Raw genomic sequence first — 25,926 nt, forward strand, 5'->3', positions numbered from 1 at the left:
TATATTTATTACTGAGCATTTCATATATTTTGGTGTTATTGTCAGTAGCTTTCTTATTTCAATTTCCTATTGTTGCTAGTAAGTAGGAATACAATTAATATTTATATATTGATCTTACACATCGCAAACGTGGTACAACTCTCTTACTAGTTCTAGTAGCTTTTGGGGGATTTCACTGTATTTTCTACATAGATAATCATGGTGTCTGTGAATAAGGGCAGTCTTACTTCTGCTCCAATCTAGATGCTTTTTACTTCTTTTTTTATTGCAGTTGCTAGAACTAGTTCAGGACAATGTTGAATAGGAGTAGTTAGAGTGGATAGCCTTGACTTTTTTTCTGATCTTAGAAGAAAAACATTCAGTTGTTCATCATTAAATATGATGTTAGCTATAGGTTTGTTTGTACATGTTAGTAGGTTGAAGAAGTTTCTTTCTATTCCAAGCTTACTTTTGTTTTCTGTTTTTATTTTTTCCTCGGGATGGGGTCTTGCTCTGTCACTCAGGCTGGAGTACAGTGGTGCAATCATAGCTCACTGCAGCCTTGAACTTCTGGGCTCAAGTGATCCTCCTGCCTCAGCCTCTTACGTAAGTGGGATTATAGGTGCAAGCTACCATGTCCAGCTGATATTTATTGATACTTTTTTTTTCGTAATCAGAAATGGATGTTTGATTTTGTCAAATGCTTTTTGGATGATCCTAGTTTTTTTTTTTTTTTTTTTTTTTTCAGCTTGTTAATATGGTGCCTTACACTGATTTTCAAATGTTAAACCAACCTTTCAATCCTGAGATAAATACCACTTAGTCATGATATTTTATCCTTTTAAAATATTGTCAAATTCTATTTGCTGAAATTTCATTTACAGTTTCTTATCTTGTTCACGAAGGATATTAGTCTGTAGTTTTCTTTTCTTGTCTGGTTTTGGTATCAGGGTAGTGCTGCCTCATGGAGTGAGTTGGGAAATATTCCCTTCCCTTCAGTTTTCCAGAATAGTTCATGTAGAATTAGTATATAATTTTTTCTTTAAATGGTAGAATTTACCATTTAGACTAGTGAAGCCAGCTGGGTCTAAAATTTTCTTTATGGAAAAGTTTTTAACTACATATTTAATTACCTTAATAGATATATGGCTTTAAAGGCTATCTCTTTATTGTTTAATTTTTGGTTCCAGTTTTTCAAAGCTCTGTTATTGGGTATATAGTAGTTTCCAGTTGTTATGTCCTCCTCCTGATGAATTGATCCTTTTATCATTATGAAATTTTCTCTTTATTCCTGGTAATATTTTTACTCTGAAATCTACTTTGTCTGACACTAATATAACTAGTCTAGCTTTCTTTTCATTAGTATTAGCTTGGTATATATTTTTGATCCTTTTATTTTCATATTTTTTATATTTAAAGTGGGTTTCAGTTTATAGTTGGGTCTTCCTTTATATCCAGTCTAACAACCTGTGCCTTTTAATTATAATGTTTAGACCACTTATGTTTAATGTGATTATTGATGTTTAGGTTTAGATCTATCATCTTTCTATTTGTTTCCTATTCATCTCATCTCTTATTTGTTCAGTTTTTCCTCTTTTTCTGCCTTCTTTTGGACTGAATATTTTTGTGATTCCCTTTTATCTCCTTTGTTAACTACCTGTATTTCCTGCATTTGTATTACCAGTATTACCTCAGGTTGCTCTCAGGTTTATAATATGTATCTGTAATGTCAAAGTCTACTTTCAAATGATATTATACCACTTCATGAGCAGTATACAAACCTTACAATAGTACATTTTCATTTCTTTCCTTTTGACCTTAATGATAATGTCGTCATACATTTTACATTTCATATGTTATAAATCCCACATTATATTGTTATTATTTTTGTATAATTATCTTTTAAAATACAGATATAAATGCAAATACCATTTCTAAAGCTATAATTGCTTTGTCTAGATCCATATTTCCACCTGGCATCATTTTCATTGTGCTTGAAGAATGCCCTTTAGCACCTCTTATAATATGGACCTTCTGGCTATTATTTTTTTTTTAGCTTTTGTATGTACGAAAAAGTCTTTATTTTACCTTTGCTTTAGAAAGGCATTTTCACTGTGTAGAAAATTCCAGGTTGATAATTTTTTCTTTCAGTATTTTAAAGATATTGCTCCACTGTCTTTTTGCCTACATTATTTTGTATGAGAAATCTGCTGTAATCCCTATACTTTTTTCTGCATGTAATGTGTCTTCCCCTTCACTCACCCTGGTTGCTTTTAAGATTATGTCTTTATTATTGGTTTTGAACAATTTGATTATGACATGTCTTGGTATACTTTCTTCATATTTCTTATGTTTCCGGTTTCTTGAGCTTCTTGGAACTGTGGGTTTATAGTTTTTTTTAAAAAAAATCAAGTTTAGTAACATTTTGGCTATTCTCTTTTCAAATACTTTTTTCCTGTCCTCCAACTCTCTCCTTTCCTCTGGAGACTTTAATTACACATAGAACAAGCTGCTTGAAGTTGTCCCCACAGTGCACTTTTGCTCTGTACATTTTTAAAATTCTTTTTTTCTCTATGTGTTTCTTTTTGGATAACCTCTATTACTATGTATTCAAATTCCTTATTCTCTTTTGGAAAATAGGGGAGGGTGGAGGGAACAAAATCTTATCTGCTGTTATTGGATTCTATCCAGTGTATTTTTCATCTGAAAAAGACAAAATTACAACACATCTGATTTAAAGATGTTAATTGGCTTTTATTTTCCATCTAGGATTGGGCAACACTTCATTCTACAAAATAGAATGAGTGTTCTGATGAGCTGAGCAGGGGTGGTTGGCTTTATAGACAGAAGGGCCCAGGAAAGAGAACCAAATAACAAAAGTGGATTAGTCATTTCAAAGTTACTTTTCTTGTAAAGGTTAAAGCAGAGAGGACTTTCTTATCATGCTGGCTAAAACTTCCCTATTTGGAGATTTGACTATTATCTCTCTCTCTTTCTCTCTTAATTTCTTGGAAGGTCAGATAAACAACTTTGTTTCAGCTTGGTGCTGTGGAACTTCAGTGTCAGTGACTCCATTTTGGTTTGGTCTGTTGGTCCTACTGCAGGAGCTCAGTCCAAACCAATGGCCTCTTAGAAATTTTATTTAACTCAAGCCTGTAATCCCAGCACTTTGGGAGGCCGAGACGGGCGGATCACGAGGTCAGGAGATCGAGACCATCCTGGCTAACACGGTGAAACCCCGTCTCTACAAAAAAATTACAAAAAACTAGCCGGGCGAGGTGGTGGGCGCCTGTAGTCCCAGCTGCTCGGGAGGCTGAGGCGGGAGAATGGCGTAAACCCGGGAGGCGGAGCTTGCAGTGAGCTGAGATCCGGCCACTGCACTCCAGTCTGGGCGACAGAGCGAGACTCCGTCTCAAAAAAAAAAAAAAAAAAAAAAGAAATTTTATTTAACACATTCTAAATATTGTAGTTTTCATCTCTAGAAGTTTTATTTAGTCTTTTTATATCTTACTTTTTATGTCTTAACTTTTTGAACTATGAAATACAATTGTAAGAACTTTTTCATTGTCTTTCTCTGCTAATTCTAAGTTCTGGGTCAGTTTGGATTGATTGGCTTTCTCTCCTTAATAGGGCCATATTTTACAGCTCCTTTGCATATCTGGTAATTTTGTATTGAATGTCAGACATTGTGAATTATATCCTGTGTGCTGGACATGCTTGTATTCCTTTAAATTTTCTCGAGCTTTATTAAAGGGCTCAATTAAGATATTTGAAATAGTTTGACCCTGTTGAACCTTGTTCATAAGATTGTTAGGTGAGACTAGATTCATATTTAGTCTAGGACAGTATTAAGATCTTTCTCAGTACTTTAGCCCTGTGAATTGTGAGATTTTCAAGTCTGGCCAGTGGGAACAGCATTATTCTTGATCCAAGTGAGCATCATGAACAAACCGTAATAGGTTCATTGCCTGATGTGCATAGCAAGTCAGTATACTGAGATACCGGATTGCAGCAGGGAAAGGTTTAATCATAGGGCTGCTGAATGAGGAGATGGGCGGAAACCTCAAATCTACCTCCCCAAGAAGTTTAGGACTAGGGTTTTTAAGGGCTTTGGAATGGGCTGAAGAGTGGAGATTGTTGATTGGTCAAAGAATGCTGGGTGAAGTTGAAGCGGTATTGTTGTCTGGCGTAAATACACAGGGTTCCTTGTCTTGCATCGAGAAGATTAACGACATGGACACACACACACGGAGTGGGTTAAGGAGCGGAACGTTTAATAAGCAGAAGAAAGGAGAGAGGAGGGTAGTTCCCTCTCTCTTGTGAGAGAGGTGTCTGAAAAAGGGAAGAGTGGCGGACTGCAGCAGATTTTATAGGCAGGCTTGAGGAGGCAGAGCCTGATTTACATAGGGCCCACAGATTGGTTCAACCATGTGTGATGTTTTCGTAGCTCAGAGGGGGTAGGAGAAGGCTGATCACCCCACTCTGATCTTATTATGCAAATAGGCTTTCCACTTGGCCAGGGCCATCTTGTCTGCTCCTTACTGTACACGTGGCTGGCAAAGGGAGAAGGGAAGATGGAACCGCCATTTAGAACTTGCCTATTCCCGAGTAGTATTTTGCTGCCAGCAATCATGCATGTAAGCTTCCAGCTTTCTTGTCTATGTCTGCAACTTGATTTTACAGGCTGCTATTTGTTAGAAAATGGTTTGGGGGCTGCTTTTCATTAAAAAGCAAAACCTTACCAAGAATTCCCATACCCTCACTATCTGCCTAAGTAATTTCTTCTTAACTCCTATATCAGAGTCATGGGACAAGGTGATGAAGAAACTGTATTCTCATGAGATTCACTTCTTCTATGGGGGTCTTCAAGCTGGTTGGCATTAGCTGTTTTGCTGGAATTTAGGATCTAAAAAACAAACAATTTCTGAGATCCTACTTATTGGAATAATGGGGATGCAAGTGGTCAGTATCTAGTGCTACTGTGACTTTCAGTTACAAGGAAGTAGGTCAAAGCACAGCCTGACTAATGCTTAACTATAACTGTATTTCTGTCCAGAATTCTTGTTAACCCTATGAGGGTTACTTCAGTACTATTTCTTTTACCCCTTTTTGGGTGGTTCTTTTCCTGGCCTTGGGTATTTTCCTGACTTGTTTGCACTAATCAGTACTCTGATGATTACTTGAGGGGAGCCCTCTACAGATCTTTGAGGTTCTTTCTCTCTCTTCTCTCTGGTGCTCTGTCCTATGAACTTTAACTGCTTTGATCTCCCTGGACGCTCAACTCTGTCTCTTCAACTCAGGAAGAATGCTAGTGCCTCAGTTCCCCCTTCCTGCTCTATGGCCTACACACTCTCTGAAGGCTATAGTTTGGGCAATTGGGCTCACATTATTTTTTCTCATCTCTCAGGCATCACTGTCTTTCAGTGCCTCATGTCTGGTGTCTGGAAAACTGTTGTTTCACCTATATTGTCTAGTATTTTAATTTTTCCAGGTGTGAGGGTAAATCCAGTCTTTGTTTCTCTACCTTGGCTGAAAGCCAGGGTCTGCCCCAGATCTTTATTTTTTTTAAGTATTTTTAAAGGTATTTATTTTACCTTGACTAGATCCCTGGCACATGAGGGATTATTTTCTTTTTCTCTCTTGTTTTCAACCCCTATTCCACCATAACCCCATCAGTTTTGGAGCCCTGGAAGGCTCTGTCTGTTCACCCACACAAATCTGAGTGAATCCTATCTATCCCTAAAGGGCCAGCTCAGGGCACTGCTCCAGCAACCTTTGTACTGCTGTAAGTCCAAGCACATCTGTTTCCCCTCCTCTCTACTCTATAGGTCTATGCAGTCTTTTCAATATTGACTTTGTATATGTATGTTTTCCTCTAAACTGATGGATCGTTAAGGAAAACACTGGGGTTCATCATCTCCCTACGTATCACCTTAAGAGGCAGTCACCTTAAATCTCTACATTCATCATAGAAACAGAAATTCCATTAATAAATGTCAGGGACTGCCTCCTTAACCTTGGTGCTCTATTTCCCTCCCACTTTCAGCATTCTGGCTTATTCCATGGGTGAGGGAGGAAGCCAGGTTGGCTTGGTGGGAGGGGAATGGCATCAGTGTGAGGTCATGCCACATCGTCCAGAATGCCAGCTCCACACCACAGTGACACATTGCAGGATTGAGCGATGCAGCTGGAGGAAAGAGAGGGAGACCCGTGTCACTTAGACTACAAACAAAAGGGGGCAGGTGCAAATACAAAGCAAGGACCTGGCGGGAAGTGGCAGGTACACCTGGGCGCATACCACTAGTGCCTGCAGAGAGTGAAGGCAGTGAGAGAGGAGCCATGCCCCATGAGGGATTATTATTATTATTTAAGAATGAGGAAACTGAGGCCCAGGGAGAGGAAGTAACTTTTCCAATCACAAAAAAAGAGTCAGTGGCAAGAGGGAGAACTAAGATATCTTTAGGCCCAAATGTACTTGCCATTGTGTTTTACTCTCTACACAAGTTGTCCCAACTCACAATACCTTCACAATGCACTATTCTCTCCATAGTGCTATGAAGAAATGGAACCTGCAGCAAGGTGGATAAACTTTCCCCGAGCCACACAGGGAAAAACATGTTTCAATCCCTGGGTTGAGTCCAAAGCCAGTAGTGCTTTATAACGCAGCCTCCCAGTACGTGCTGGGAGTACTCCCAGTAAGTGCTAATAGTAAGTGCTGCTTTTTTCAATTCTTTTAAAAAGTTTATTTGTTCTTTCATTAATTTATTCTCTTAACAAACATTTATTGATTACCTTTTCCCTATCAGTCACAATATTAAGTGCTAGATGAAAATATGGGTAAAAACAAGTGAAGTGGTGTCGTTGTCTGGGGTAAATACCCAAGGTTTGTCATCTCACACCAGAGAAATTGAGGGCGCGGACACACAAGAAGTGAGTTTAAGAGCAGAGGTTTAATAGGCAAAAGAAAGAGAAAAGAGAATAGCTCTCTATCCTGCAGAGAGAGAGAGGGGCACCTGAATGGGTCCTCCAGTTCCGTGGTGAAATGCATGGGGTTTTATGGACAAGCTTCAGGAGGTGGTGTCTGATTTACATAGGGCCCGAGAGCTTGGTCAGAGCATGTGTGACATTTGCATAGTCCATGAAGAAGCTGGCCATCCAACCCTGATCTTTTAGTATGCAGATGGGTTCTCTACCTGGCCAGCACCATATTGTCTGTTCCTTACTGTACACATGGTTGGCAAAGAAAAGGGAAGATGGAGCCGCCATGTTGAACATGCCTAGCCCCAGGTAGCCTTTTCCTATTGGCACAGCTCCTGGCATTCACCTGTGCAAGATTCTAGCTTGCTTTTTCAGGCTGTAGCTTGATTTTTCAGGCTGCTCTTTGTTGGAAATGATTTGGGGGCTGCTTTTAGTTAAAAGGAAAGTCTTACCGAAGACTCTTTTACCCTCGCTATCTGCCTAAATCATTTCTTTTTAGATCCTGCATCACAAGTGTGGTCCTTACTTTCCAGGGTCCCTCCCCTAGTACGAATGTTAGAACTAAGAATACAAATAAATGCTATCAGCTCTTTTATATGCTATAATAGGTTTGTTTGTTTTTTCAAACATTTTATTTTATGTTTATTTCTGGGGGGACAGGTTCCTGCTCTGTCACCCAGGCTGGAGTGCAGTGGTGTAATCATGGCTCACTGTAGCCACAGCCTCGTGAGCTCAAGTGATTGTCACGCCCCATTCTCCTGAGTAGCCAGGACTACACAACCATGGTCAGCTAATTTATTTTTATTTGTATTTTTAGTAGAAACAAGGTCTTGCTATGTTGCTCAGGCTGATCTTGAACTCCTGGGCTCAAGTGATCTTCCCACCTCACCCTCCCAAAGTGCTGGGATTATAGGCATGAGACACTATGCCTGGTCAGATATTTTACTTTTAAACATATGCCAAAGTTTAAGTTCAAGCAAATCACAAGAAAAGAAGCGTTAGTGGGTTAATTCAGAGATTGTCTCCTATATAAAAATTTTATAGAAAAACAGGATGATTAAATAATCACTGTTAGACTGGATACAATAAAAAAAAATAAAGCATTGTTTCAAGATCATTAGATCCTGACTGACAGTCAGCTGAGTGGGTGGGTATCTGGCTTCCCAGAAGAGGTCTTAATCTCATTAAAGTTTATCAGAAAATTGCTTAAGCATTTTATCAACGCTAATTTCTTCCCAGAAAGAGGTTGGAAATTACATCATGCAAAAAGGTTCTGTCCCATTCCAAGTTTGGGACTGTGTTTTTTTTATTAAGTAGGGGCATATACCACAGTGGAGCAAAAGAGAGATCAGGTCAGTTCCACCATGAGGACAACAGTTAGTGATAACTAGCGTCATTTGAGTGTTATATGGCAGGCACTGTTCCCTTCACTTGAGAGATATTAACTCACTAATGCTCACATAGTGCTGTGAGGTAGGGGCTTTTCTTATCCCCTTTTCTACAATGGAGGAAAGTAAGGCACAGAGAGTTTAACTTGTTCAAGGCCTCTCAGCTAGAATGTAGCAGAAAGATCAGGAAGGTATCACAAGGAAGATAGGTGAATCTGTTCCCCAAGGGGATGATAGGGAGGAAAATATTCTGGGAAGACTGGAACCCCAACCCCATTCTATGCTGTGAAGCTGTGCTTGTTTTCAGAGATGTGGGGGATTCTGGATCAGTGGAACCACTTGAACCCCACACATGTCACTGGGGAAATCCATTTGGACTTATGCCTGGGTTTTAGAGGGTGGCTGACTCAAGTCCCAGCTGTGTTTCTAGACCATGTGTTCTGGTATGGACAAAGTGGAGACTCCTCTTCACCTAACAGCTTTCAGACATATAAGCAAAACTTCCTGCCAAGGCAAAAACACATTAGCTCTGCTGGCCATGGACAGGTGACTGGAGTGGTTTCCAGGGTCATTTTCGCTCCAGCCTTAGTGTTCCATCTTATTTTGTTTGCTTCCTCCTTTGTTCAGCGTGTTTCTGCATTGCCTTTAAACTCCACAGAGGGAGTGTTGAAAGTGGTGGTAAGAAGAGTCTTGCTATTGTAGTGTAAATAAAAGTAAAGATGATAAAGTTTTACAGGGCTATGTACAAATTGATAGTTGGTGCAGTATTACTTCAGGCACAGGAAGAGCCTTTCAGAATCTAACCTGTTAGAAATTACAAGAGTTTCTGTGTGAAAATTTAAAGAGAACGTTTAAAAAATAATATTTCTTACGTCACCTATAAAAATTCCACTAACCCCAATACAACTATTATATTATTTTTACATATTATCTCTTCTAAATGTAATACATGCTGGGAGTGTTATCTGTGGTGTATGCCTACTATTTTGTGTTCTGTTTGTTTTCAATGACCAGTGGATCATAAACATTTTTCATGTTTCTGCATAATTATCATTTTAATGGCCACATAATATTCCATTGTGCAGAGGTACTGTAATTTATTAAACCATTCCCCTTAATGTTAGCCATTTATGTGTTTTCAGTTTGGGGCTTTTATAGATAACACTGCAGTGAGCATCTTCTTGCAAATAGCTTTTTGCTGCTGTTGAATTTCCATAGGAATAATTCCTAATAGAGGCATTACTAGTAAAGGACACAGACATGTATATGGCTCTTTCTCTATATTGCTGAATTGCTTTGCAAAAATATTATTTAATACAGTGCCATCACTCTGGAATGAATCTGCTAGCTTTTTCTGCACTTCAACAGCAGTTAGCAAAAACTTTTTTTTCTAATTTGACAGATAAAACAGTATTTCAACTGGCTTTAATTTATGTTCCTTTGTTTACTGGTGAAGATTACTATTTCTCCATGTATTTGTTTATATTGTATATAATTTTCTATGAATTATCTGTTTATCTGTTATGGTCTTGGTGTTCTTATAAATTTAAATGCACTCTTTGTAGGTGATAACTATTAATCATTTTTGTTTTGTTTATTCAAATACTTTGTTGTCCTTTTTAATTTTAATTTTAATTTCCATACATAATATAAATTATGTTATGTATGGAAATTGTCAATCTCAATCTGTGAGTACTTCTTATTTTTCTGAAGAAGAGAGAGTAATTCTTTTATGTATCTTTTGAGTGTTTTAAATGCCTTTCATTTAATCATTTATTCAACATCGAGTTACCAGGTACCTTTTGTGGGGCAGATAGTCTTCTAGGTTCTGAGAATCTAAAATTTTCATCTTCTTGGAGGTTACATTTTAATGAGAAGAGAGACAATAAGCAAAAATATAACTAATATACAAGGTAGCAATAAATCATATAAAGAAAAAGATAAAGCATAGCAGAGGACAAACAATGACCAGGGAAAGGTTTAGTGTTCAGGAAAGGCCACTGACAAAGTGACATTTGCGATAGGGAAGACAGGGAGGGCCAATATCAAAAGGTATCATTCTAGCAGACCTGGACGAGATGACAGAGGGAACAGAAAGTGCAAAGGCCCTGAGATGGGAACATATGTGGCATGCCGAGTGTATTAGTTTGTTCTCACACTGCTATAAAGAACTGCCTGAGACTGGGTAATTTGTAGAGAAGAGAGATTTAATTGACTCAGAGTTTGCATGGCTGCAAATAAAGACATACCTGAGACTGGGTAATTTATAAAGGAAGAGGTTTAATGGACTCACAGTTCCACATGGCTGGGGAAGTCTCAGAATCATGGCAGAAGGTGAAGGAGGAGCAAAGTCACGTCTTACATGGTGGCAGGCAAGAGAGCTTGTGCAGGGGAACTCCTACGTATAAAACCATAAGATTTCTTGAGACTTATTCACTACCACAAGAATGGTACAAGGGAACCTCCCCCATGATTCAGTTATCTCCACCTGGCCCCACCCTTGACACATGGGGATTGTTACAATTCAAGGTGAGATTTGGGTGAGGACACAGCCAAACCATGTCAGCACCTCTTCACAGGGCAGCAGGTGAGAGAATGAATGCAGGAAGAACTATCAAACACTTATAAAACCAGCAGACCTCAGATCTCATGAGAACTCACTGTCATGAGAACAACGTGGGGGAAACTATCCCCATGATCCAGTTACTTCTGCCTGGTCTCTCCCTTGACTTGTGCAGATTATGGGGATTAAATTCAAGATGAGATTTGGGTGGGGACACAAAGCCTAACCATATCACTGAGAAACAGGGAAAGCCATGTGTTTGGAGTGAAGCAGAAGAGGTGGAGGATTGGAGAAAACAAGGTTGTTACCAGATGGTATGGGGCCAAGGACACTGGATTTAATCTGAGGGAGATGGCAAGCCACTAAGTTGAGAGGGCATGAAACAGACATCTGATTTACAGTTTAACAGGATCACTGGATATTTTTATATTTGAATCATTTTGGCAGATTTAGCTCTCCAGGTATGTAATCACATCATATACAGGAGATATTTTTGTGTCTTCTTTTTCAGTATTTATTTCCCTTGTGCTGTCTTTATCTTTTTTGTTGTTGTTTTTAAAAACTTTCCAGACAATGTTAAATAATATTTTTATTAATGATTTCAATGACAACAATAATAGTAGGCATCTTTGTATATTCTGAATGTAGAGGAATTATTGCTAATTTAAATATGGATGCTGTATGCTGTTAACAGGAATTCTTTTTAATTCTAGTTCTTAAATTTTTATTAGGAATGGTTGTTGATTTCTATAAAATACCTGTCAAGTATGCATTAAAATTATAAGACACTTTTTCTGCTTAGTGTCTTGATGTGGTGTAGCATATTAATAGAACCCCTTATATGAGGCAATACTTGTTTGCAGCCCTGGGGTAATCCCACTTTGTCATGGTATAATTTTAGTGTATATATCATTGAATACGTTGCTATTCTTTTATGAACTATCTGTGCTCATAATCCACTCAGTCTAGCCCCCTCTATCCCTGACTTCGTCCTCCCCTGACTGTGGTTCAGAGAGCTGTGGGGGCATAGGTGACCAGGCAGAGGCCAGGGTGTGTGTGCATGTGGTAGTTGTTAAGGAGGTGGGATGGGGGGTGTTAAAGTACCTGATGGTGATTTTGCCAGCATCGCAGTCTCAAGTATGATATGATGTCTCATCCTTTTAAGTTTTAGTTTTTATCAAGATATGTATGCCTATAATTTAAAGAATCAGAGAGTTTAATTAAAGTTATTACAGAAAATAGCAGCCCTTTTCCCATCCTACTTCATTTTCCATTTGTGAGAGACAACTATCTTTTTTCTTTTCTAGCTGTGTATGTGTGTGTGTGTGTGTGTGTGTGTGTGTTTTAATTTCTGTTTGCTTTAACTCTAAGTAACAGGCTTATACAATTATTTGCCATTTTTCTATTTTAAGCTTTATTATTAACTGACTTCCTACTATGGAAGATGACAGTTTAGCTCCCTTTACCCCATATTCACACTAGAAACACACTCCCAACACTCCCTCTTTATACCGTAATTGTGATTAGATCCATATTTAGTATTTACAGTTACAGTATTTACAGTACACATATTATTGTGAAAATGTACTTTGGTTACACCTGAGCTATATGATTCCGTTTAGGCACAATTTTTGTTTTCTGGAATTAATAATTGTTTTTGTTTGTATGTCTGATGCTTAGTTTTCTATGTATTTATTAATAATTCCATCCCCAACATTCTTTAATTCAATAAATACCATCCCAATCCTTTCAAATACATCAGACAATCTGTCAGTTTCATCTCCTTGTTGAAATCTCTCTGGATATCTGTGACCATTTTTGTCTGATTGCTTTCTGGAGCACAGCTCTCAGCCTGGGCTCAGCCGGCTCTAGCATTCTAGGAATTCCCCCTTCCTCTCTTCTGTTTGGATATCCTGTTTCCTGAATCTAAAATCTGTTCCTTTCTTGGATTGTCCCCTTGTTTTGATGGAGTGCATCCTCCAATAACTTTATGAAAAAGGATGCTTGAGATACTTTCTTCTTCTTTTCCTCTATTCCTTAAAAAATTATGTTTTTACTCTTGAACATATATACCATAGGAAAGTATATAACATTCCTTTTTTCTTATTTTTTGGTGTCTTGATCTATTTTTTTTTATTCCAATAGGTTTTTAGGGGAACAGGTGGTGTTTGGATATATGGATAAGATCTTTAGTGGTGATTTCTGAGATTTTGGTGCACCCGTCACCTGAGCAGTGTACAGTGCACCCAATGTATAGTCTTTTATCCCTCACTCCCCTACCACCCTTCCCAAGTCCCCAAAGTCCATCGTATCATTCTTACGCCTTTGCATCTTCATAGCTTAGCTTCCACTTATAAGTGAGGATATACAATGTTTTGTTTTCCATTCCTGAGTTACTTCACTTACAGTAATGGTCTCCAACTCCATCCGGGTTGCTGTGAATGCCATTTTTCAATTCCTTTTTTTGGCTGAATAGGATTCCATGCTATATATATACTACTTTTTTTTTCCACTTGTTGATTAATGGGCATTTGGGCTGGTTCCATATTTTTGCAATTGTGAATTGTGCTGCTATAAACATGCATGTGCAAGTGTCTTTTTCATATAATGACTCAGTAGTGGGATTGCTGGATCAGATGGTAGATCTACTTTTAGTTTTTTAAGGAATCTCCACACTGTTTTCCATAGTGGTTGTACTATTAATGGTTTACATTCCCACCAGCAGTGTAAAGATGTTCCTTTTCACCACATCCACATCAACATCTATTGTTTTTTGATTTTTTTAAATTATGGCCCTTCTTGTAGGAGTAAGGTGGTATTGCATCATAGTTTTGATTTGCATTTCCCTATAATTAGTGATGTTGAGTATTTTTTCATGTTTGTTTGCTGTTTGTATACCTTCTTTTGCGAATTGTCTATTCATGTCCTTAGCCCGCTTTTCGATGGGATTGTTTTTTCTTGCTGATTTTTCTTGCTGATTTATTTAAATTCCTTGTAGATTCTGCATAGTAGTCCTTTGTTGGATGCATAGTTTGCAGATATTTTCTCCCACTCTGTGGGTTGTCTGTTTACTCTTCTGATTATTTCTTTTGTTGTACAGATGCTTCTTAGTTTAATTAAGTCCCATATATATATGGGACTTAATTATATATATCCCAAATATATATATATATATGGGATAAATAAATATATATATATTTATTTATTTGAGACAGAGTCTCACTCTGTCGCCCATGCTGGAGTGCAGTGGCACGATCTCTGCTCACTGCAAGCTCCAGCTACTGGGTTCACGCCATTCTCCTGCCTCAGCCTCCCGAGTAGCTGGGACTACAGGCACCCGCTACCACGCCCAGCTAATTTTTTGTATTTTTACTAGAGACGAGGTTTCACTGTGTTAGCTAGGATGGTCTCGATCTCCTGACCTTGTGATCCACCTGCCTCGGCCTCCATCTATTTGTTTTTGTTGTGTTTGCTTTTGGGGTTTTGGTCATGAATTCTTTGCCTAAGCCAATGTCTGGAAGAGTTTTTGTGATGTTATCTTCTAGAATTTTTATGGTTTCAAGTATTAGATAGATGTCATAGATGGCTTTTATTACCTTAAGCTATGTCCTTCTATGCTGATTTTGCTGAGGGTTTTAGTCATAAAGGGATGCTAGATATTGTCAAATACTTTTTCTGCGACTATTGATCATGCAATTGTCATTTTTGATTCTGTTTATGTGGTGTATCACATTTATTGATTTGTGTATATTAAACCATCCCTGCATCCCAGGTGTGAAACCCACTAAATCATGGTGTACTATCTTTTTTATATTCTGCTGTTGGAATTGGTTGCTGCTATTTTGTTCAGGACTTTTGCATCTATATTAATCAATGATATTGTTCTGTAGTTTTCTTCTTTTGTCACATCCTTTCCTGGTTTTGGTGTTAGGGTGATACTGGCTTCACAGGATGATTTACGGAGGATTCCCTTTTTCTCTTGCAATAGTTTCAATAGGATTGGTACCAATTCTTTTAATGTCTGAGAGAATTCAGCTGTGAATCCATCTGGTGCTGGACTTTTTTGTTAACAATTTTTTTATTACCATTTCAATCTCACTGCTTGTTATTGGTCTGTTCAGAGTTTCTATTTCTTCCTGGTTTAACTTAGGAGGATTGTATACTTCCAGGATTTTATCCATTTCCTCTAGGTTTTCTAGTTTGTGCACACAAACATGTTCATAGTAGCCTCGAATGATCTTTTGTATTTCTGTGGTATCGGTTGTAATATCTCCTATTTCATTTCTAATTGAGCTTATTTGGATTTTCTCTCTTCTTTTCTTGGTTGATCTTGCTAATGATCTATCAATTTTGTTTATCTTTTCAAAGAGCAAGCTTTTAGTTTCATTTATCTTTTGTATTTTCTTAATGTCATTTAGTTCTGCTCTAATCTTGGTTATTTCTTTTCTTCTGCTGGGTTTGGGTTTGGTTTCTTCTTGTTTTTCTAGTTCCTTGAGATGTGACCTTAGATTGTCGATAGTCTTTCAGACTTTTTGATGTAGGCATTTAATGTAATGAGCTTTCCTCTTAGCACTGCTTTTGCTGTATCCTAGAGGTTTTGATAGGTTGTGTCACTATTATTGTTCAGTTCAAAGAATTTTTAAATTTCTATCTTGATTTCATTGTTGAACCAACGATCATTCAGGAGCAGATTATGTAATTTCCATGTCTGTGTATAGTTTTGAGGGTTCCTTTTGGAGTTGATTGCCAATTTTATTCCACTGTGGTCTGAGAGAGTACTTTATATAATTTCTGTTTTCTTAAATTTATTGAGATGTGTTTTATGGTCTATTATATGGTCTATCTTGGAGAATGTTCCATGTGCTGATGAATACAATGCATATTCTGCAGTTGTTGGGTAGAACGTTCTATAAATATCTGTTAAGTCCATTTGTTCTAGGGTGTAGTTTAAGTGCATTGTTTCTTTGTTGACTTTCTGTCTTGAAGACCTATCTAATGCTGTCAGTGGAGTATTGAAGTCCCCCACTATTATTGTGTTGCCATCTATTTCATTTCTTAGATCTAGTAGTAATTGTTTTATAAATTTGGGAGTTGCAGTGTTAGGTGCATATATATTTAGGACTGTGATCTTTTCCTGTTTAACTAGTCCTTTTGTCATTGTATCTTGTCCTTCTTTGTCTTTTTTTAACTGTTGTTGCTTTAAAGACTGTCTTGTCTGATACGAGAGTAGCTACTCCTGCTCATTTTTGGTGTCCACTTGCATGGAGTATCTTTTTCCACCCCTTTACCTTGAGTTTATGTGAGTCCTTATGTGTTAGGTGAGTCTCTTGAAGACAGCAGATACTTGGCTGGTGAATTCTTATCCATTCTGCCATTCTGTATCTTTTAAATGGAGCATTTAGACCAGTTACATTCAACGTTATGTTAAGATGTGAGGTGCTTCTCTATTCATTGTACTAGTTGCAGTCTGAATATCTTGTTTTTTTATTTCATTGTGTTATTGTTTTATAGACCCTAAGATTTATGCTTTAAGGAGGTTCTATTTTGGTGTATTTCAAGGTTTTTGTTTCAAGATTTAGAACTCCTTTGAGCAGTTCTTGTAGTGCTGACTTGGAGTGGTGAATTCTCTCAGCATTTGTTTGTCTGAAAAAGACTTTATTTTTTCCTTCATTTATGAAGCTTAGTTTTTCTGGATACAAAATTCTTGGCTGATCATTGTTTTGTTAAGGAATCTAAAGATAGGACCTCAATCCCTTCTAGCCTGTAGGCTTTCTGCTGAGAAATCTATGGTTAATCTGATAGATCTTCTTTTATAGGTTACCTGATGCTTTTGCCTCACAGCTATTAAGATTATTTTTTTCTTTTTCTTTTTTTTTTTTTTTTTTTTTTTTTTTGTTGAGACGGAGTCTCGCTCTGTCGCCCAGGCTGGAGTGCAGTGGCCGGATCTCAGCTCACTGCAAGCTCCGCCTCCCAGGTTTACGCCATTCTCTCGCCTCAGCCTCCTGAGTAGCTGGGACTACAGGCGCCCGCCATCTCGCCCGGCTAATTTTTTGTATTTTTTTAGTAGAGACGGGGTTTCACCGTGTTAGCCAGGATGGTCTCGATCTCCTGACCTCGTGATCCGCCCGTCTCGGCCTCCCAAAGTGCTGGGATTACAGGCTTGAGCCACCGCGCCCGGCCAAGATTATTTTTTTCATCCTGACTTTAGATAACCTGATGACTATGTGCCTAGGTGATGATCTTTTTGTGATGAATTGTCTGGGTGTTCTTTGAGCTTCTTGTATTTGTATGTAGGGCCAGGAATGTTTCACTTGATTATTCCTTCAAATAAGCTTTCCAAACTTTTAGACTTCTCTTCTTCCTCAGGAACACCAATTATCCTTAGGTTCTGTAATTTAACATAATTCCAAAATTGTAGGAAGCTTTGTTCATTTAAATTTTTTTTCTTTGTTGGACTGGGTTAATTCAAAAGCGTTGTCTTTGAGCTCTGAAGTTCTTTCTTCTACTTGTTTGATTCTATTGTTGAAAGTTTCCAGTGTATTTTGCATTTCTCTGAGTGTGTCTTTCATTTCCAGAAGTTGTGATTGTTTTTATTTATGCTATTTGTTTTGCTGGAGATTTTTTTGTCTATATCTTATATGATTTTTAAAATTTCTTTAAATTGGTTTTCACCTTTCTCTGGTGCCTCCTTGAGTAGCTTAATAATCTACCTTCTCTATTCTTTTTTTTTGGAAATTCAGAGATTTCTTCTTGGTTTGGATCCATTGCTGGTGAGCGGGTGTGATATTTTAGGGATGTTCAACAACCTTGTTTTGTCATATTACCAGAATTGTTTTTCTGGTTTCTTATCATTTGGGTAGACAATGTCAGAGGAAAGATCTGGGGCGCAAGGGCTGCTGTTCAGTTTTGTTTGTCCCATAGAGTGATCCCTTAATGTGGTGCTCTTCCTCTTCCCCTAGGGATGGGGCTTCCTGAGAGCCAGACTACAGTGATTGTTATTGCTCTTTTGGGTCTAGCCATCCAGCAGACCTACCAGGTTCTGAGCTGGTACTAGAGAGTGTCTGCAAAGAGTCCTGTGGTATGATTCATCTCCAGGTCTGTCAGTCATGGATACAAGCACCTACTCCAGTGGAGGTAGCAGGGGAGTGAAGTGGACTTTGTTAGGGTCCTTGGTTGTAGTTTTGTTTAGTGCACTGGCTTTCTCGAATATTGATTGTGCTAGCAGTTTGTTGGCCTCTAGCCGGGAGGTGGTGCTTTCAAGGGAGCATCAGCTGATACAAGCTTGCCTAAGGTCTCCTGGATATGTATTCGGGTTTCTTAGGTGATGCGCAGGGTTATAGAGTACCCAAGAGATTATTTCTTTTGTCTTCGGTTACCAGGGAGGGTATAGAAAGACTATCAAGTGGGGGAGGAATTAGGTGTTTCTGAGCTCAGACTCTCCTTGAGTGGGGCTTGCTGCAGCCACTGTGGGGGATGAGGGGTGGTTCTCAGGCCAATGGAGTTATTTTTCCAGAGGGATTATGGCTGCTGCTGCTCCTATGTCATATAGGTCACCAGGGAAGTGGGGGAAAGCCATCAGTGACAGGCTTCACCAAGCTCCCACACAGCCAGCAAGGCCAATCTCACTCCCACCATGCCCCACCAACAGCACCAAACTGGTATCCAGGCAGCAGGTAAATGGGGCTGAGATCTTGCCCCAGGCTACAAGCCTCCTGCTGAGAAAGCAGGCAGGGCTTTCAGGCCCCACCCCTCCCTTCCTGCCACAGCTTCTATGCTGGTATCTGCACTTCCTGTTCACACCTCACCCCCATTCTGCCCAGGAGAACTTTGCATTCAGTTGAAATTATTAAAAAGTTCAGCTGGAAGTTTCCTTCTTCCCGTGATCCTTCCCCAATTCCACTGGCAGCCTTCCCCAAGGACCCCTGTAAGATAAAGTCAGAAATGGCTTCCCTGGGGACCAGGAGCGTCTACAGAGATCTTCCTGCTGCTTCTACTTTTATATTTCATTTGGCTCTCTCAATTTATTTCAGCTCTAGGTAAGGTTAACTCCTTCTCCCATGATCTGGATTTTCGAGTTCCCCAGTTAGGATGTGTGTTCAGAGGCAGACTTTCCCCCTCACACACTTTGGGCACTCACAGTTTTTGGGCTGTCTCACAGAGTTTGCAGTGGCAAGCTGCTTCCTTCAAAGGGCCTTTGAATTCTTTTGGTTTTCCTGGTATGTTCCTGTGGTAGTTCTTGAGGCAAAAGTTCACAGTGTGAGTCTTCACACGCTGTTCTGTCCATCCGAGTGGGAGCTGCAAGTTAGTCCTACCTCCTATCTGCCATTTTTTCAGAAAAGTGGATAACGCTTATATGCACAGTTTAACAAATACTAATAGTCATAATGCAAACACCCAAGTAACTGCCACCTACTTTAAGTAAAGGGACATTATCAGAATTGCTGGAAACTCCCCTTTCAGAGATAACCATTGTCCTTATTTTTATGATAATAATCTCCTTGCTTTTTCTCTTACCAGCTGTGTTTTCATTATTTTAAATTTTGGACTTTCCTAGTTTTGAACCTAATAAAAATAGAATCATTATATATGTATTCTTTTAGGTCGTATGTTTTACTCAACATTGTGTTTGTAAGAATCATTCATTTGGTTGTATGCAGTTGTAGTTCATTTTTATTACTATATTCCACTGTATGAATAAGTGAGAATATATACTAATTTAAGTATTTCCATTATTGATTGGATATTTGGTTATTTCCAGTTTGGGGCAAATATAAACAATGCTGTTAAATCCTCTTGGTATATTTCATGGTAACCATGTGCACATCTTGATAGACTATATAGCTGGGATGCAGTTATCTATCAAAGGGTATGCCTACCTTTCTTTTTACTGGATAACATGAAATTGTTTTGTTGTTTTGTTTTGTTTTGCAAAGTGGTCATATCAAACTATGCTCCCACAAGGAAGCAAAGAATATACCAAATTATATTACCCATTCTCTCATCTTCTTGTCAACACTTAGTGTTGTCAGAACTTTCAATTTTTGCCATTCTAATGTGTATATGTATGGTTTTAATTTTCATTTCCCTGACAGCCAAGGTTGAGCATCTTTTCTTATATTTATTGGCCTTTTGGATTTTTGTACCCTCCCAGCTGTTCCTTCCCTTTGGATGCTTCTATGGTTGGGAGTCTCAGCTCCCCACATTTGAACTGTTTCCTGGATTCCTGAACTGTTCTCTTTGCTCTCAGCCTCCATTCTTCTCCTCACAATGGTTCTTCCTTGATGGGGCCCTTACTTGTAATTTGCTTATTTGCTCTTTGCACCATTTCCTGTGATCTCTGCTCTGTGCTGTATTGTAGAGGAATTATCCTTTCAAATTTCATCCCCAAGTTTTCCTGATTAACTGGATTTTGGCTAATTTTGGCCAGTGGAAGACATTAACAGGACACTGGAGTTTTAGGAGGGGAGAAGCCAGAATATTGCTCCCCCACTGTCTGCTTAGGACAGCATTTCCAGCAATGACTGTGGTTTTTCCACATCCTCAGTCCTAGCTCCAACAACACTTCCAGCCTCTGAGTGCCAGTAACACCACCCTTGCCCTTTCCCCTCCCATTTCTCAGGATGGTTGCTGTTGCTAATCTGTGGATTGCTCCATCATCCCCTGTTTGGTTTTTCAGTCCTTCTAACACTTTTATGACTAATTCCCATATTAAATTTCCTCTGCAAAGCTACCTGGCATGGACTTTGTTTTTCTGCGTGGACCCTGACTGAAACAGCTTCTTTGGGCCAAACTTTTCAATCAAGAAACTGTTAGAAAATAGGATAAAGTTGAAATCCTCTTATTTAACACCTTCATAGTCTGATCTCACCTTAAATTTCCACAGTTAACCCTCACTATTCACACATCCCACCTACTGTTCTTATTAGACTTGTCTTTTCCTTCCCACCTCAATCTTTTGCTCTAGGAGGGTCTGCCAGTTGAAATCCTCCTCCTCCCACAGTAACATTCTGTTCATATTTCAAGGTGCAATTTAAGTGTTATTTCTTCTATGAAGTCTTCGTCCAGCTCGAACAAAATCCTGAACTTCTCTTCCCTCAGGCTAGAGTGGGTTTTAGGTGGTGCCTTTGTTGACTTCTTGAACTATAAGTTTATCTCTTTCCCTAGGGTTCATTCACCTGTTCAACAGAGATGTATCAAACACTTCTCATGGGCAAAACCCTGTTCCAAGTTTATGAGAATAGGTATCCGTTTATGAACTTAAAAGGCTTCTAGAAGAGGTGACATTGGCCTTATACCGAAGTATGGGTTAACTTAGATTGATTTTCTACTAGAATTTAGATAAACTTGGACACAGGGAATGAGAGTTAGATGGTAAGTATGGGAAAATGTAGATTTTGTTGTAGAGAGATTTAGTGAACTAATGAGTAGATATGAAAAAATTATTGAGAATACAGAATAGAGAAACAAAAAATTAAGAAAATGCCAGAGATGCGAAGAGACACAGAAGGCTGAATAGGAAAGTCTAACACATGTCTAATTCTTAAAGGTAAAAGAGTAGTGAGAATGAGAAAGAGGCAATATTTTCAAAGAAAATGGCTGAGGATTTTTCAAAATTGATGAAAATTTAAATTCTCAAATTAGGGGAGTAAAGTTGATCACATAAAGATAAATGAAAAGAAACACACATTTAGAAACTTGAGTGAAAGTATGTGATATTAATGAGAGATATTAAATCAACCAGGGAGGAAAGATGGATGTCCTACAAAGGACGACAAAACTGGAAAAACAGCTGACTTCTCAGTAGCAACTATGACAGCTAGAAGACATCTTCAAAATGCTGAGAGGGGAGAAAATGTATCAAGTGAGGATTTTATGTGTTTATAAACAATAAAAAAAATTTGGACAAACAAAAACTCAGAGAGTTCACACTAAAGGAGAGTCACCAAAGGAACTCCTAAAATATGTATTTAAGAAAGAAGGAAACTCATTGCAGAAGGAGGATCTAAGATTCAATGGAGAACAAAAACCTTGGTGAACAGATGGCTAAATATAAACAAATGCTAATTTTACAAAAACACCAATAATGATGAATTATGGGATGAAAAAATTAGATAGATCTAAAATTTAAATATATAACATAGAATTAAATGAGCACAAAGTGCTCTACAGTCCTTGATTTGGTGAAGAAAATGTAGTGGTATTAATTTTGGACTTCAGGTTAAGTATTCATGTTAAAAAATTTAAGAGTAAGCACTAAAACATAGAAATGGAGTGTGTAATTTCTAAACCAGAAGAGGAAACTATAATTTTAAAACCTCAGTTTTTTTTTTTTTTTGAGATGGAGTCTCGCTCTGTCGCCCAGGCTGGAGTACAGTGGCCGGATCTCAGCTCACTACAAGCTCCGCCTCCCGGGTTTATGCCATTCTCTCGCCTCAGCCTCCCGAGTAGCTGGGACTACAGGCGCCCGCCACATCGCCCGGCTAATTTTTTGTATTTTTTTAGTAGAGACGGGGTTTCACCGTGTTAGCCAGGATGGTCTCGATCTCCTGACCTCGTGATCCACCCGTCTCGGCCTCCCAAAGTGCTGGGATTACAGTCTTGAGCCACCGCGCCCGGCCAAAACCTCAGTTTTTTTCTAAAGAAGGTTATAAATGAGAGGAAAAATGGTAGAGAAAAAAGCGCCATATAAAATGGTAAAATAAATTTATTTATCTATTAGTAATTACTATAAATATAAATAGGTTTAATCTACCAGTTAATAGAGAGATTGGTCATATTGGATTAACAAAATCTCAAGTTCAGTCCTCCTATCTGCAGTTTTAAGAGACAAAAAAAAGGAAAGTGAATGAGTGGAAAAAGATACACTGGTCAAACAGTGGCCAAAAGAAAGCTAGTATTGTTTTAGTAATATCACAAAAATAAATTTTTAAAGCAAGAAGCATTATTAGCACTAACAAGGTTCATAGCATAATAATAAATTTTCAATTCTCTAGGAAGGTATCACTTCTAAATTTATATGTACTTAGTTTCAAAATATACAAAGCAAAGACAAAACTACAGAGAAAAATGGACAAATCCACCCTCATGAGCAGGAGATTTAAATACATCTTTCTCAGTAATTGATAAACTATTCCCCAAAACTAGTAAGCAAACAGAAGATTTCAAAAAGTCAATGAAGATGTTTAAAGTAGTGGCTATATGTCCAATTGAGAATACGTATTCTTCTCAAGCGCACATGAGCACTTCCCAAAACCAACTTAGTATGAGGTGACAAAGCAAGGCTTAATCATTAAAAAGCAAGATGTGGAAAGAGTTCATAGTATGCTGTGAATTGTATTGCGCCTTAGCAGGTAAATACACACACACACACATACACGCATGCATGCACGCATGCACACATGTACTGATATAGGCATGAAGTATTTCTGGAAAACTAAACAAGAAACCAGTAACACAAGTTTCTTCTTCTGGGGAAAAGACCAGGGGTTGGGTTAGACAGAAACCTATTTTTCATCATACGTGTTTGTTTTTCAATTTTTTTCTGCCATCAGTGTGTCTTATTTTTTATTAAAATTATAAATTAAAAATGTATTTAGGTAGCTATAAAATAGTTTAAGACAATAGATATTATAAAACACCTTACTATGAATATGATATGATGTATAATAACCCATTGTAAACTCAGAGAGAAAGCAGTCTGCTTGTGGACTATAGAGTTGCAGAAGACTTCAGGAAGAAGGGATATTTTTTTTTTTGCTGGGGCTTGAGGGTCACATAGGATTGAGATTGGGATAAAAGGGGAGGGCATTCTAGGTGCTTAAACCTCTGGGAGCAATTCCACTGAGGCTCTTGGGTTGTGATCAGTGGCCCTGGAGGTTGATACATGGGAAAGGACTCTCACTTGAAAGTTTAGTATTGGAAGGAACTGAGCGGAGTTAATGACTGATGGGGATGGAACTGATCCAACCACCCTCAAAGGAGAGGCCATTGCCACCTGGAGAAGCTCTGAGGTGGGAAGGCTGAAATCTCATAAATGCATTTCTAGAATTTCTCGGCCTTTGGGCTTTGCCACAAGCAACCTTTCACCCCCTGGCAGCAGCTGACATAATTTACCTAAACATTTCCCTTTATTAAAAAAGCAGATGAATATGGGACCTATCCCAGAAACTCAGAACACCCATTTAAAAACAACATGGCTCTCAACACACAGACCTTGATTTTCAAAAGTGCTATCAATTTGGCTTATGTTATAGCTGCGTTTCTGAGTACAGGTGTTTCACAAGTGTCCTTAACTGCTAGGAAGCTGGGGAAAGCAGGTGGCATCCAGTCAGTTAGAACAGGGGCAGTAATGTAGGCAGTAAGATAGCACTGACTGATTCCAGCTCACTGGTCTTCCTGTTAGGATATCCACTGTTATGTATGCTCTTTGTATTCTGGCTTTCCAGCCTGACATTCAAAGCTTTTTGCAATCTGAATTCATCTCATCTTAGTCCATTTTGTCCTTCTACAAGAGAATATTAGAGACTGGATACATTATAAAGAAAACTTCATTTCTTACAATTCTGAAGGCTGGCAAGTCCAATATCAAGGTGCTGGCATCTGGCAAGGGCCTTCTTGCTGTGTCATCTCATGGAGGAAGGTGGGGGGTGAGGGGAGAGAGAGAGCGCGCACGAGAGGGAGTGCAAACTTGTGTCATTTTATAATGAACCCACTCCCACAATCATGGCATTAGTCTGTTCATGAGAGTGGCCCTTATGGTCTAACCACCTCTTGTTAATCCCCACCTGCCAATGCTGCATTGGGAATTGAATTTCTAATGTATGCTTTTGGAGGGGACACATTCAAGCCATGACGTGCCTCTCCCATTCAACATCCCTACCCCTGCCACCTCAAAACCTGTACTCTTATATACCCTTTCACCTACATGCCCTGCTTGTTTCTGTTATTTTGCTGTTGCTTATAGCCTTCACCTCCAACACTCAACCAGGGGGTTGATGTTGATGGTGGCATCAAGATGGCATGCTATTTATCTGTTCTCAATGAATTGTACATCTTAACTGGGGTACTGGGATAAAACTTATGAGATATATGCAAATGAAACTGCCAAGAATAATAACTGGCTTATGAGCAGGAGAAACCATGGGAGAATGGAAAGCCCTACTGAATTAACTAGGAGACAGGAGACCTAAATTTTAGTTCCAGTTTAGCCACGGACTTATTGTGTGTCTCTTTCAATTACTGCAAAACTAATTACCCCAAAACTTCATGGGCTAAAATAACAATCCATTTTATTATATATCATGATTTTGTGGATTAGGAATTTGGACAGACCTTAGCTGATGATTATTCTGTTCCAGGTGACCTTAACTGAGGTCATATGGTGGTACTTAGCTGGCAGATGGGCTGGTCTAGAGGATCCAGAATAGTGTCACTCACAAATCTGGCATCTTGGCAGATGTGTTAGTTTCTCGGGGCTGTCATAACAAAGTATGACACACTAGGTGGCTTAAAACAACAGAAATGTATTTTCTGACAGTTCTAGTCTGAAATTAAGGTATTAGCTGGGCTGCCTCTTAAGGTTATTGGGAAGAATCTTTCCTTGCCTCTTCTAGCTTCTGGTGATTACCATCAATCATCAGTGTTCTTTGGCTGATGAATGCACCACTCCAATCTTTGCCTCTATCTTCACATTGTCTCAGGATCCTTGGGGTGTTACTTTTCTGGCTGGAAACGTCTGTGGCCAGTAGTGCCTTGCCTGAGTTTTGCTCAGGCCTCCTGGGCTCGTTCCACCCATTCAGCCTGGCAGACTGTGCTAAGCTGGCACTACTGGCCTGGATCCCATGCCTGCCAAGGATGAGCCAGGTGTGGAGCAGCAAAGGGTATGTGAGCAAATGAGCATGGGGTCCAGCCACTGTGCACAGCTAGGCACGCTGGCTGCAGCAGGGTGGACAGCACCAGGCACTGGCACAGGTACCAGCTCCCTGCAAGGCTGTGCCGGGACCAGGTGTACCACAGGCA

General features: G+C 38.9%; 2 protein-coding genes across 3 annotated transcripts in view; one reads left to right on the plus strand and one right to left on the minus strand.

The window, feature by feature from the left end:
- Positions 1-25,926, plus strand: part of ZBTB7C (zinc finger and BTB domain containing 7C) — a 381,637-nt gene that overhangs the window by 153,397 nt on the left and 202,314 nt on the right. The window lies entirely within an intron of this gene.
- Positions 5,991-6,527, minus strand: CUNH18orf12 (chromosome unknown C18orf12 homolog). Its single transcript, XM_033177802.1, is given in 3 exon segments — positions 5,991-6,217; positions 6,220-6,334; positions 6,336-6,527. Coding segments are annotated over 3 exon segments (534 nt in total).

Source organism: Trachypithecus francoisi, unplaced genomic scaffold (assembly GCF_009764315.1).
Source record: "Trachypithecus francoisi isolate TF-2019V2 unplaced genomic scaffold, Tfra_2.0 Lachesis_group19, whole genome shotgun sequence".
Lineage (NCBI taxonomy): Eukaryota > Metazoa > Chordata > Mammalia > Primates > Cercopithecidae > Trachypithecus > Trachypithecus francoisi.